The sequence below is a fragment of the Macrotis lagotis genome, chromosome X (genome assembly GCF_037893015.1).
Source record: "Macrotis lagotis isolate mMagLag1 chromosome X, bilby.v1.9.chrom.fasta, whole genome shotgun sequence".
In the NCBI taxonomy this organism is placed as follows: domain Eukaryota; kingdom Metazoa; phylum Chordata; class Mammalia; order Peramelemorphia; family Peramelidae; genus Macrotis; species Macrotis lagotis.
The window spans coordinates 625,458,956-625,471,937 of NC_133666.1; the positions used below are offsets into that span (position 1 = coordinate 625,458,956).

The 12,982-nt window shown below is 46.5% G+C and overlaps 1 protein-coding gene across 5 annotated transcripts in view; it reads left to right on the forward strand.

Annotated features, from left to right (window-relative positions):
* Positions 1-12,069, forward strand: part of SLC44A2 (solute carrier family 44 member 2 (CTL2 blood group)) — a 27,018-nt gene extending 14,949 nt beyond the window's left edge. For 3 of the 5 annotated variants that reach the window (XM_074203379.1, XM_074203382.1, XM_074203381.1), the window contains exons 7-22: positions 889-949; positions 1,040-1,163; positions 1,422-1,505; positions 1,988-2,100; positions 2,329-2,460; positions 3,173-3,272; positions 3,602-3,694; positions 3,932-4,016; positions 4,169-4,431; positions 4,722-4,816; positions 4,974-5,077; positions 5,387-5,460; positions 5,584-5,654; positions 5,929-6,017; positions 6,821-6,905; positions 7,414-7,860. In XM_074203379.1, coding sequence (XP_074059480.1) covers positions 889-949; positions 1,040-1,163; positions 1,422-1,505; positions 1,988-2,100; positions 2,329-2,460; positions 3,173-3,272; positions 3,602-3,694; positions 3,932-4,016; positions 4,169-4,431; positions 4,722-4,816; positions 4,974-5,077; positions 5,387-5,460; positions 5,584-5,654; positions 5,929-6,017; positions 6,821-6,905; positions 7,414-7,535 — 1,695 coding nt within the window. In that variant the 3' untranslated portion in view covers positions 7,536-7,860. The other 2 variants (XM_074203380.1, XM_074203383.1) reach the window with 2 other exon arrangements.
* Positions 12,070-12,982: the final 913 nt, after the last annotated feature.

Genomic DNA, 12,982 nt, shown 5'->3' on the forward strand with positions numbered 1-12,982 from the left:
GGGCAAAAGTCTGTCACTGTCTGAGAGGCAGGGGATTTGGGGTGGAAGGAGCACCTATAATTGGGTCGTGAGAGTGAATCCCAGCTCTGTTGCTCAGTATCATTGTGTTTCAGGGAAAACTTGAATTCAAATCCTACCCAGGACTTTTACCTTGTGAGACCCCCTTTCCAACTCTGCCATGCTTCCTGTGACCTGAGTTAACTTGGCAGTTCATTTCCTTTCCCTGGGCTGAAGTTCCCTTATCTGTAAAATGTAGACTGGGTGGGGAAGGAAGGAGTCTAAATAAATATCCAAAAGCCAACATTTGCATAGTGAATGCTTGAGGTTAGCAAGTTTTCCTCACCCCCCTACCTTATGATGTAGGTGATGTAAGTATGTTCTTTTTTGTGTATATCTCTAGATCTTGTGATTTCTTTAGTGTCAGGAAACTGTGGGGAAACTCTCTGCTAATGCAGTGTATCCTTCCTTCTGCAATTTCTAGTCTGAAAGTATAGCCCTGGGGTACTTGGGAGGGGGTGTCATAAGGCCAATATTTGAGTTTCCTAACTCTTGAGGCTACCTTTCTGTCCTCCTCTACTCCATGATGCCCTTCATCTTCATTTTACATATTAGGAAATTGAGGGGTCAGTGATTTCCTCAGGCTTATATAGAGTAGTGCGACCAGAATGTGAGCCTCAGGTCTTCATATCTGAGATCTGCTTCTTCCTGTTGCCTCTAAATGATGTCTAAGGTGTCTCTTGGATTTAAATATTATTATTCTGTGATGTAATACCTAGGCCCTGAAGCCTTCTGACCATGGGGGTTGAATGAGACTGAGTGTGGGGGTAGAGGGGGTTCTCAGCAGGCTGACCTCTCCCTTTTCATCTTTTCCTCCCCATCTTCTCCCAGAGTGCAGCAGAGATTCTCAAGAATGGAGACTGCCCTGCTATGCTCACGCCCAGCAAACCTTGTGAGTATTGAAACTAGGGAAGGGAGGGATTGTGCTTCTGGGTCAGAGAGGTCAGGGTTGATTCTGACCACAGACCTTTCTCTCCAACAGTGGCTCGTCGATGCCTCCCAGCCATTGAGACCCACAAAGGGGTGATCACTGTGGGCAATGAGACCACTTTTGATGATGGTCATGGCCAGAAGAGAAACGTATCCGAGTTGGTGGAGGGAGCCAAGTGAGGAGAGGGTGCCCTGAGATTCTGGGGCCTTCCTTCTCTTTTTCCTCAGACTCATTTCCCCCTTTTTCCTTGAGAGGGAAGGGAGGGCGGGATGGAGAGCTCCCTGGATCATATCAGATTTACTCTTACTGCTTACCCACATCCTTTCTAGGATCTTTGAGAAGGGTTAGAGGGACCAGGCTGAGTTGACTCTCCTCCAGATAGTCTCCTTCCTCTTTCCCTCATCTTCTCAACTTCTTCTCCCAAACACCTCAGGAAGGCAAATGTGGTTCTGGAGGCAAGACAGCTGGCCATGCGTGTGTTTGAGGATTATACTGTTTCCTGGTATTGGATTCTCATGTGAGTCTAGCCCCAAATCTGTATATGTCCCTGTGTGGATCCCTTTGGAGTTCTAGTGGAGTGAACATGGGGAGAGAATGCACATCATAGGACTGAGGATGTGGCCCCACTCTGTTCCTTTGCCTCTTACTCACTTGGATGGAAAAAGTACAGACCTGGGGCTCAGAGTCTCTCTCTTTTTTTTTTAAGTTTTTTTTGCAAGGCAATGGGGTTAAATGACTTGCCCAAGGCCACACAGCTAGGTAATTAAGTGACTGAGGCCAGCTTTGAACTCAGGTCCTCCTGATGCCAGGGCTGGTGCTCTATCCACTGCGCCACCTAGCCGCCCTTTTTTTTTTCAGAGTCTCTTGATGGTTGTGTGTTTCCAGCTGTCTTTATTTTTGGCTCTCTTGAGTGGGGCAGGTGGGGGAGTTGGTGCAGGCACAATGCCTGGGAAGGGGAAGTGGTAGTCTGACTCACTCCTCTTCTCCACCCCCCTACAGTGGCCTGGTGATTGCCATGGTGCTGAGCCTCATCTTCATCGTTCTCCTTCGATTCCTGGCTGGGATCATGGTCTGGATTATGATAGTCATGGTCATCTTGGTGCTGGGCTATGGTGAGGACTCAGGACTCATAGAATCCTACCTTCCCCACATCTAGAGAACTATTCCAGAACAATTCCAGAGCCCCCTCTTGACCTGCCAGAGATTTGAGATCTCCCCCATAAGAACCTTCATTATGTTTTGGCAGGCCCTGTTCTGAGATACTCATTGAGAAGTATCTATCCCTAGCTTATAAGCCTGAGCTCAAGGACCCAGAATTATCTTCTCTTCTCCTCTCCCAGGAATCTTTCACTGTTACATGGAGTATGCCCGACTCCGAGGTGAAGCAGGCTCTGATATCTCCATTGCGGACCTGGGCTTCCAGACTGACTTTCGGGTATATCTGCACCTGAGGCAGACCTGGCTGGCCTTCAGTACGTGCACACATCTGCTTCTCCAATCCCCAGTTCTTGACCCTGGTGGCCCCACCCCCATTTCCTTCCTAGAACTGCTCATTGAGTTTCACTGTTAAAGGGCATTTTAGCATCTATTATTGCCAAGTGCTTTATAAATATGATTTTATGGAAATAATAGGCCTTGGGAAGTTGGCACTTTTTATCACCATTTTAGAGTTGAGGAAACTAAGGCAAATAGGATAAGTAACTTGCCCATTCTCACGCTGCTAGTAAGTACCTGAGACTGAATCTGAATTAGCATCTTCCTGACTCCAGACCCTGTAAACAGAACCCAGACAGGGAGCCAGGGCTGTTAGGTTAGGACCTTATATTCCTCCAACCTCCATCTGTCTCACCATAGGTCTCTGAGCTATAGAGAGCCTATTATCCTTATTTACTGATTTATTGTCTTCATGACTCAGGGCAAGTCCCTTGCCCTCTCTGGGCCTTTATTTCCCCCATTTGTAAAGTGAAGAAGAGGCCATTGGACTCCCTTTCATGATATTTGAGGCCCCTTCCAGCCCTGTCCTCATGTACCATTTTTATATGCTCCTTCCCTTCTAGGGGGAATGGGGTGGACTGACCTAGGCTCCCATTCCAGTTCTATCCTTAGGCACCATATTTCTATTCTCCTTCCTTTCCATGAGGGATGGGGTGGGTTGATTTGGCCTCCTTTCTCCCCCATCCAAAGTGATCATCTTGTGCGTGGTGGAGCTCATCATAATCCTCCTCCTCATCTTCCTGAGAAAACGCATCCTCATTGCTATTGCCCTCATCAAAGAGGCTAGCAGGTGATAAAACTGGTGGTGAATGGGGAACTGAGGGACTTCAGAGAGAGGAACTGGGTAGGAGACTGGAGGGGACTGGGGAGAGCACTTGGTAGGAGGCTAGAGGGGACTGGGGAGCAAACTGGGCAGGAGAGTGGAGGGGACTGGGGAGAGCTTTGGACAGGAGGCTGGAGAGGATTGGAGGGGAATGGGGACAGAGCTGAGGCTGGGAACTGGAGAGGGGACCAGGAGGGGCATAGGAGGCTGTGAGGAAGTAGGACTTGGGAGATGAACTGAGGAAGCTCTACAGCAGAGACAGCTCTAACCTTAACCCCTCTTTTTTGTTTCCCCAGGGCTGTGGGTTATGTCATGACCTCCCTGCTGTACCCACTTTTTACCTTTTTCCTTCTCTGCCTCTGCATTGCCTACTGGGCCAGCACTGCTGTGTATCCTCCTGCTAAAACTCCCAACCATCCACTGTTCCCTCTGTCCAGTTATCCATTTCCCCTAGGCCCTGGTCAGTTCTGCCCTCCCTCCTTTCCCTTTCCTTGGGACCTTGGGGAAGGAAGGGGATCTGGAGACCTCACTTAATTATGATCCCTTGGGAGGGTTGGGTTTTCTAGTGCATGAGGGACTTGACTCCCACCATGTGGCTAAGTTAAAAGACCTTATTGAGCATCTAGCTTCCTGTCCACTTCCAATGAGGCTGTCTACAAGGTCTTCAACGACACAGCTTGTGTAGCTGCTGGTCAGACATGTAATCCAGAGGTGAGGGACCAGTAGACCAAGATTGGGGGTAGGGAGCATCTTCCATGGAGTCCTCTGCAAACCCCTCCTCTCCATTGGCATTCTGGCTAACTCCTCCCACTCCCATCAGTGTCCTTCCCATTTTGATCTTGCCTGTCTTCATCTCTCCACAGACTTTCCAGTCCTCAAATGTGACCCGACTGTGCCATGATGCTCGATGCCAGTTTGCCTTCTATGGTGGGGAGACTGGTTATCACAAGGCACTACTTGGTCTGCAGATCTACAATATCTTCATGTTCTTCTGGCTGGCAAACTTTGCGCTGGCTTTGGGCCAGGTGACACTGGCTGGAGCCTTTGCCTCCTACTATTGGGCCATAAAGAAGCCAGATGACCTTCCTGCCTTTCCCCTCTTCTCCTCCTTTGGCAGGGCACTCAGGTCTGCAAGGGTTAGGGCTGGAACCAGGACCTTGGGTACCTTCTCCAGGGAAAGGGAAAGAAAACCAGAATGGGGGACTGACCCTGAGGGAGAAGCTAAGGTGGGAGGGATTCCTGGCAATACAGAAACCCAGCTGACATTCCCTTACTTCCCTATTATCCTAGGACTCTTCTCTCCTAGATTGGGTCACATTTGTAGAAGGAAAGAAGGGAAAGGACCTAAATTCTCCTCTAAATACCTTCCCCATCACAGTAGGACATAACTGACACAATGACCTGTCCCCTGCTCAGGTACCACACAGGCTCCTTGGCCTTTGGTTCCCTCCTCCTAGCCATCGTGCAGGTAATACGTGTGATACTTGAGTACCTGGATCAGCGTCTCAAAGGTGAGGGGACTTTGTGGGGCATCAGCTTTGAGATGGGGTAAGGCCTGGCCTGGAAGCTGGTTCCCTAGCACCCTGGGGGGGGAGAGGGGAGGTTAGGGGAGGAGTCAGGAAGTGGCAGGAGTCACTTCTCATGCATTTTGTATTCCCTCCCCTCCAGTTGCAGAGAACAGGTTTGCCAAGTTCCTCATGACCTGTCTCAAGTGCTGTTTTTGGTGCCTAGAGAAATTCCTCAAATTCCTCAATAGGAATGCTTATATCATGGTGAGAGTCCTGAGAATCCTGGCCCCCTACACTAGCTCCTTCCTTACCATCCCCCTCTGATCTCCTGGTTGTTCTCCCACCTTCCCCCAAGGAATATTCATGCCTTTATCTTCCCGGTCTGAGCCCTCCCAGCTGCCCTAGATACCCTGAACTTGGTATTTTCTTCATATCCCTGAACTGCTTCCAGTTATTTCCTTTTTCAAGTACCTCAATTGGAAAACTTGATAAAATCCTTTGAGGATATGTGGGTCTTCACTTGCCATGAGGCCATCCTTCTCCTCCTCACCATACACTCATATACACACACAGATCGCCATCTATGGTACCAACTTCTGTACGTCTGCCAAGAATGCCTTCTTCTTGCTCATGCGGAACATTATTAGGTGAGATTGGAAAACATTCCATCCCCCCCTCCTTTATGTCCTCCCTCCCTGACTTCCCTGGTGCCTACATTCTTTGGGCTCTCTGCCTTCAGTCTGATTCTCATCTTCTCTCCTCTACCCCAGGGTAGCTGTCTTGGACAAGGTCACTGATTTCCTTTTCCTCTTGGGGAAACTTCTGGTTGTGGGAAGTGTTGGTAAGTCAGGTCTGTTCTTCCCCCAGTGCCTAGGGAAGAGCCCCAAATTTCTCTGTTCTTGATATTCCATTTTCCACAGGAAAGAAGAAAGTATGAATTTAGATGGGTTGGGGGGGTGGTTTAGAGTGGGTCTTCTGGCCTCAATGAAGAAGCCTGACTTCAAGTGGCTTTCTGTCACCTGGGAATGTGGAAGGTTCTGGGCTGAGTGGGTATTTTGGAAGGACTAAATTCATTCTCCTAACTGCCTTGTCCCTGGGCTTCCTTATTTTTCCAGGAATCCTGGCATTCTTCTTCTTCACCCACCGAATCAAGATTGTACAGGACACAGCACCCCCTCTCAATTACTACTGGGTTCCCATTCTGGTAGGAACCTTCATGGGGTCTGGACAAGACTCAGAACTTGAGAGGTCTTCAGATCTCAGAGGATCCTAGCCAGTCAGATCCACTCACTTTACAGTCATGAGCACAGTGGAACCTGGGAGAAGTGAAAGGAGCTGTCCAAAGTCACAGCTGTAGTCAATAGTCAATAAGCATTGAGTAATATTGATATATTAGAAGTAAAAGTCAGGGTCAATATTCTAACTCAATATCTCCCAAGTCTTTAATGATGTAGACTGTGCTGGCGACAGGCTCAAGGACAAAGCTAGAAAGACCATGGTTGTAAATAACTGTGTGTGTGTGTGTGTGTTCTAGATGGGACTTGAGTTGAAAATTTTCTCTTAGGAATTTCAGCCTGGACAATTGGTAAAGGGAAGTTCGAAGAAGAGGAAAGGTCTAGGGTAAGGCTAGGTTAATTGACTTGCCCAGGTAGTAGATGTTAAAAGCAGGATTTGAAGTGGTGGCTCTTGTCTTTGAGGAGCTCACTCTCCACTTTGCTGTGTTGTCATTCATGGGGTCATTAATGACCCCAAATGAACTTATAAAGGTAGCCTGGGGTCTGGCCAGAAGATTTTTAGATTTTGTTTTGTACTAATGAGTCTGGCTTTTGAAATGAGGAGTCACTGAAGATTAGGGAGGAGAGAGTTGACCAGAGGAAGTTTATTTTATTGAGCTGAATCTGGTAGCCTGCTGCAGCCTGGTGATGAGAAGGTGCTTTTTTAAAGGAGGCCAGAGACCAGACTAGATTTGAGCAGGGACAGTGACTCGGCTGTTTTCTTCCTTGACAGACAGTGATCATCGGCTCCTACTTGATTGCTCACGGCTTTTTCAGTGTCTATGGAATGTGTGTGGACACTCTTTTCCTCTGTTTCTGTGAGTACCCAGAGGGCCTGGGCACCAGCTTTCCCATACATAAGGTCATGCTGCCCCAGCCTTTCCCTCTTTTAAGGCTTCCATGAGAATGTGCACACGGACTAGTGCCCAGCTCCCATCAGGGGCTCTGAGCCCTCTGTTCCCCACCATCCCATCCTGCTTCCTTCTCCCCTACTTCACACTCACTCCCTGCTACCGCTACCACTGCTGCTGCCCCCTGTGCCCCTCTACTCCATGTTGTAGCTCTGACCATCTTCTTGACCTGCCCAACTCCCCATTGGGGGTGCCACCCTGAGGGATTGAGTGCTTGGTGTTTCTGGCCTTGGTTGGGGAATCTGTGGCTGCCACTAACTGGTTTCTCCGTCTTTCTTTTCTCTCTCTCTCCCATGTCCCTGACCCTTCTCTGCTCCTCTGCTGCCTGGCTCCCTATGTCCCCTTGTCTTTCTTTCCCTGCCTGTTCCCCTCCTTGCCCTACCCCCCCAATTCCTGGGGGTGGGGGGGAGCTCAGGTGAGGACCTGGAGCGTAACGATGGCTCCCCCGAGCGTCCATACTTCATGTCCCCTGAGCTGAGAGACATCCTGCTGAAGGGGAATGCTGAGGCCGGGAAGAGTGAAGCACAGGAGGAATAGGGTGTTCTGGGGTGTGGGGGTGTTCTGGGTCCCCTCCTGACACATGGGGTGCCAGGGAGATATAATAAACCAGGAACCAGGCAAGGGCCCAAGACTACTTTTCTCACTTGGAATGTGGTGGGGTGTGGGCATGAAGACATGAAATCTCCTTGGCAGAGAGAAAGAGAAGGCTGGTTTGTGATTGTGACTAGGGTGAACCTGCTCCCTCATCTCCCTTCTGCTGGCCAAAGCCACTGCCCCTCCCCCATGTTCCCTGCCTCTCCCTCCTGCCCCCATTCCCCAAGGTCTGTGCCCTCTCATGGACCCCCCTCTCCTGGGCCCTCTCTCTGCAGTGGAGGACCTGGAGCGGAATGATGGCTCTGCAGAGCGACCGTACTTCATGTCTTCCAACCTGAAGAAGCTCTTAAACAAGACCAACAAGAAGCCAACTGAAGGATAGGCCTCCTCCCAGGCCTCAATGGAGGGTAGGGGAGGAGGTGGTTTACATTAGGGTCAGTACTTGCCATGGCCCCTTAAAGGCCTCTGCCCCCCCCCACTAACTGCTGCCAACCCAATGATGGAGCCTAAAGTCCACCCACCCTTCCACAGGCTATTTGAAAGGGGGGGGGGCCTTACTACTGCACTATGGTTTACACTCTTAGGGTAGGGCAGCTGGGCCACCAACCACAGTCCATCCTTGGACCCCTTTTTCAGTGAAGTCATTCATGTAAGAGACTGCCGCAGGCCCTCAAAGGATTACTTTTTTGGGGGGGGTGTAATTACTCTTGTGCTGAGAAATCTTTAAAAAAAAATGTTTTCTCTCTTCTCTTGGTTTCCTGGTCAAGGAGCTTTTTCCTCCTTGTTAGCCCTTTTGGCTTGAGGCCAGGCTCTCTTTTTCACCTGATCTGAGAAGGGTTGAGGAGGTAGGCTGAGCTGCCTGGATTCACTTCTGGGATCTACCAGACCAGTTAGCAAGAGTAGGTGAAAGGGAACGTTAATAACTTATTCTGCTGCTTTAAAGTTGACTTTTTTAACCTACTTCTCTGGCCATTGTGTCCCTATCTGAAAAGGGTCTATTTTTTGACTCATTTCATTACTTGTGGGTGATAAAAAAAATCCCTTGAATTTTGCATATGTATTCTTGTTCTCAGGCTCCTGAGGCTGAGGTTGGGTGTGGGGCATGGATGGACCTATCAGAGGTATAGGGTGTGTGTGTGTGTGTCTGTGTGTGTGTCTGTGTGTGTGTCTGTGTGTGTGTCTGTGTATGTCAAGAAAGAGAGGAGAGCTATCCCTTTTACTTGTACATCTGCTTTTGGCATGTTTCAAGTTGGTTTGTAGGGAGACTGAGTGGTGGAGTGGGAGGCCCTTTGTTTTTCTCTCCCCTCAGGGGAAGAGGGAATGGGATGGGAGGCAAGGGCCTGGTGGAGTGAGGCAGGCATAAGAAATGTTAGACCGGGGAGGAGGATGAAAAACTAATAGCCTTTTAATGGAAACCTGATGGAAGGGCTGGGCTGGTTCTCCTCCCTCATTGTTGATATGGCTGGGGTCCCAAGGGTATTCTCTTTATATGAAAGGAGAAAGGCTGGCAAAGAAGGTAACCAGGAGTTGGTACAGGGCAAATGAGCCTTCTCTCTTCTTAGGCCCTAGAGGCCAGGCTCAGCTAATCAGGATTGCTTTGTTTCATTTGCTTATGTGGATGTAGGCTTTCTTGAGCCTAGTATTTTAATGTCCTAAAATTCTATCCAGTAAGCTTTATTTCATTTTCCCAAAGAGGGAGTATTTCCCAGTCTTGGGGCCTCCCACATCCTGTGCCTGCTCTGAGACTTGTCCTCCTCTGGCTCAATTGTCTGTGTACCCTCTGATTCCTTACTCCCTATGTCTAACTGCATTCCAACCATTAATAAAGTGCCTATTTGTACCAGGAACCCAGGTCCTGTGGTGCTTTATTCTAAGTAGGGCTGGGAGAAAGAGGGAATCAATCTCTATTTCCAAGACCAGTGTCCCAAATCAACCCCAGGTTTGTGTGAGCTGAACCTGATAGACACAGAGCTTCTGAGGAAGGAGGTTTGTCCTGGGTTTTTTTTTTTATAGGCTCAGGTTTCCTTTCCCCATCCCCTCCTTCCCTCCCCCCAGGAGTTGGGAACAATCAGCCCTTATCAACTTTGAGTCCCACATCCAGAAGAAAACACTAGGGGCCAACCTCATGCTCTGGTGCAAACTGAACCTAACCAGTTCTGTGCAAGGCCTCATGTTGGGCACCAAAGGAGAGACAAGGTGAGTTTATGATTAGGTGAGAGCTTAAGATAATGTATCCATCCATCCAAATAGAGTGGTATAGGTAAGCTTGATATCCCAGCTAGATCTTAATTCCATATCTAGATTGTCTACCAGCCAGTTAACCAGTGATGACTTCTTTTGCCATTTGTGCCCAACTTGTGGTAAGGCACTCTGAGCTCATATTGGTCTGATCAGACACAGTAACATACTGTAATTTGTCTCAAACATAGTGATGTTGTTTTGGTTTTCTTCCATAATGAAGGACAAGAACCAACCAACTTCTTTTGTCCAGGGGACTCATGAAATAACCAAGGAGAACTTACCTCAAAACTAGAAAACCCTGGGTTCAAGACTTTCCTTTACTGCATCACTCTAATACATACTAACAGAACTTCTTACAGCTTTGGGCAACTCCTAAGTGATAGAGAAGGTGTACAGATGGTTTCCTCACTAGGAGTTCCTTAAGCTGATGAAATTGCAGGTTGTGAATAAAAGTTTGACCTAACCATATACACAGGAAAAAACCATATGGAGGATTCTTAGAGTCTAGATTATGAAATGGAATTAGATGGATAGCCCAAATAGCTGATCAGTTAGTGGAAGCGTATTCTAAATGGGCAGACGATGGACAATACATTTGGACTCAGAATTCACTAAGAAAGCAGGCTTGATGGTATTTAGAAAACTGAATGCTACTTCTTTAAAAATGAACAAATCTACCTTGAAAAAATAAAAGTTCTTACAATACACATAGATAATAAGCAAAACAAAATCTGACATAGGCCATGTCCAAAAATTCAGTGTCCCAAGTCCATCACTTCCCATGCTACCATGCTTCATCATGAATCCTAGAATCATAGTTGATCATTCATTGGGTTGAATATTTTTAAGACTTTCAAAGTTGTCTTTATAGGGTTATATAAATTTTTCTCTTGCTCATTTCACTGAGTCAGTTCATGCAAGACTCTCCCAAAGGTTTCTCTGGAAACGTCTTCATTTGTCATTGCACGATAGTATTCTTTGTCCTTTAACATAATCTGTTCAGCCATTCTCTGAGGAGTTATTTTCTAGTTCTTGATTGCTAGAAAGAACTACTATAAAATAACTGAAGTGCTTTTAATGACCCCAAGCTTCACCCTGAAATGATCCATATCTTAACAATAGTGTTCTCAGTAATAGAAGGATCCAGTCTTCAAAGAACTGAGTTTCACTCCTAGGAAAATGATAGGCCTAAGATAGTTACAACCAATGTATATATTTTCAAAGATGAACTATGCAAAAGGGGCTTAACAGATGCTATTGGGGAGATGGATGACTGGAGGAGGAAGTGGGCTGGTCATGAAGGAAAACCTGGGATGGCACACCGCCAGCTTGAATGCTCTTGAAGTATCCGTACAAAGATGAGAGATTATACAGAAAAGTCCCCAGAATGCTGAGTGGATCCCCTAAGAAGCTGGCAAGAGGATGTAAACAATCTGTACTGTGGGTGCACTGAGAAGATCATTCATTTAGGCACAGTTGAGCAATGTGGATAAACAGAAAGGCAAAAAACAATGTCCTCCAAGGAGTTCACCTTCTAATAGGGAGACAACATGCAAATAACTATGTATATACAAAAAATATGGTAATGGAGTGGGGAAGAATGGAGGAATCCTTGGGAAGGACCTAGACAGGCTTTCAGCATGTGAGATTTGAATTTTTGAATTTTGACTCGAATTCTTGTTTGTTTGGTTTTTTTTAGATTTTTCAAGACAATGGGGTTAAGTGGCTTGCCCAAGGCCACAATGGCTAAGTAATTATTAAGTGTCTGAGGCCGGATTTGAACTCAGGTACTCCTGACTCCAAGGCCAGTGCTCTATCCACTGTGCCACCTAGCCACCCCTTTGACTTGAATTCTGAATCAAATCCAGAAAGAAATTCCAGGCATGAGGGACTGCCAGTAATGGAACATGGAGTTGGGAGATAGGAGTGTCTTGTGCCCAGTTCACTGAATCTTAAAGAGTATAAGGGAAAAAGGAAAGTGAAGACTAGGAAGAGGTTATCAAGGACTTAAAATGTCAAATAGGACTTTTAGGGGACATTTAGCCAATTGGGGACAAGTGTCAAGTATCAGGTCACATTTGAACTACAGTCCTCCTGACTATATGACCAGGACTCTTGTCTATCCACTGCATCTAATTGTTCTCAAACATCTGATGCTAGAGGTATAAAGGATTGGAATTTGTTGATTAGGATGGGTGAAATGGTGAGTCAGACCTTGATCTAGGAAATCACTTAGATAGATTATAATGAAAGACATGAAACAGGAAGACTACATGAAACAGGAAGACTTTCAGTGGTGTAGGTGAGGGGAGGAGGGCCTAGAGTAGTTATGGGAGGGGGAAGGGGCTGGATGTGAGATTTTGTGAAGGTATAAAGTGCCAGCCTAGACAATAGATTAGTTATGTAGGGTGTAGGAGAGGGAGGAATCTGGAATGACATAGAAGTTTAGAGCCTGCGTGATTAGGAGGATGAGGTACTTAATAATTGTAAAGTTGGGAAAGGTTTTTATTTTTTGTGAAAGATTTTAATTATTTTGAATTTTACAATTTTTCCCCCAATCTTGCTTCCCTCCCTTCCAGTCTTTACATTGTTTCCATGCTATACATTGTTGTAAATTGAATGTGTTGAGAGAGAAATCATATCCTTAAGATGAAAAAAACATAAAAGAGATAGCAAGATTACATAAGATAACGGTTTTTTTAATTAAAGGTAATAGTCTTTGGTCTTTGTTTGAACTCTACAATTCTCTCTCTGGATACAGATGGTATTCTCCATTGCAGATACCCCCAAATTGTGCCTGATTGATGCACTGATGGAATGAGCAATTCATTTGCTCATAATGAGCAATTCACCTTATCATCAGTCCCATGTTGCTGTTAGGGTATACAATGTTTTTCTGGTTCTGCTCATTTCCCTCAGCATCAGTTCATGCAAATCCTTCTAGATTTCCCTGAATTCAAAGTTGTGAAAGGTTTTGAGAGGAAAGAGAATAAATGTTTTTTTGTTTATGCTGAGATTGAGGTGTTGAAAACATCAGATCTAAGATGTTCAAAAGATAGCTTTTGTTTAAAAAAGTATTGCTCCCTGCCCATAATATATTGTAAAAATTTTTGCATTCCTTTTTTTGATGGGGACTCTGGAATTCAGGA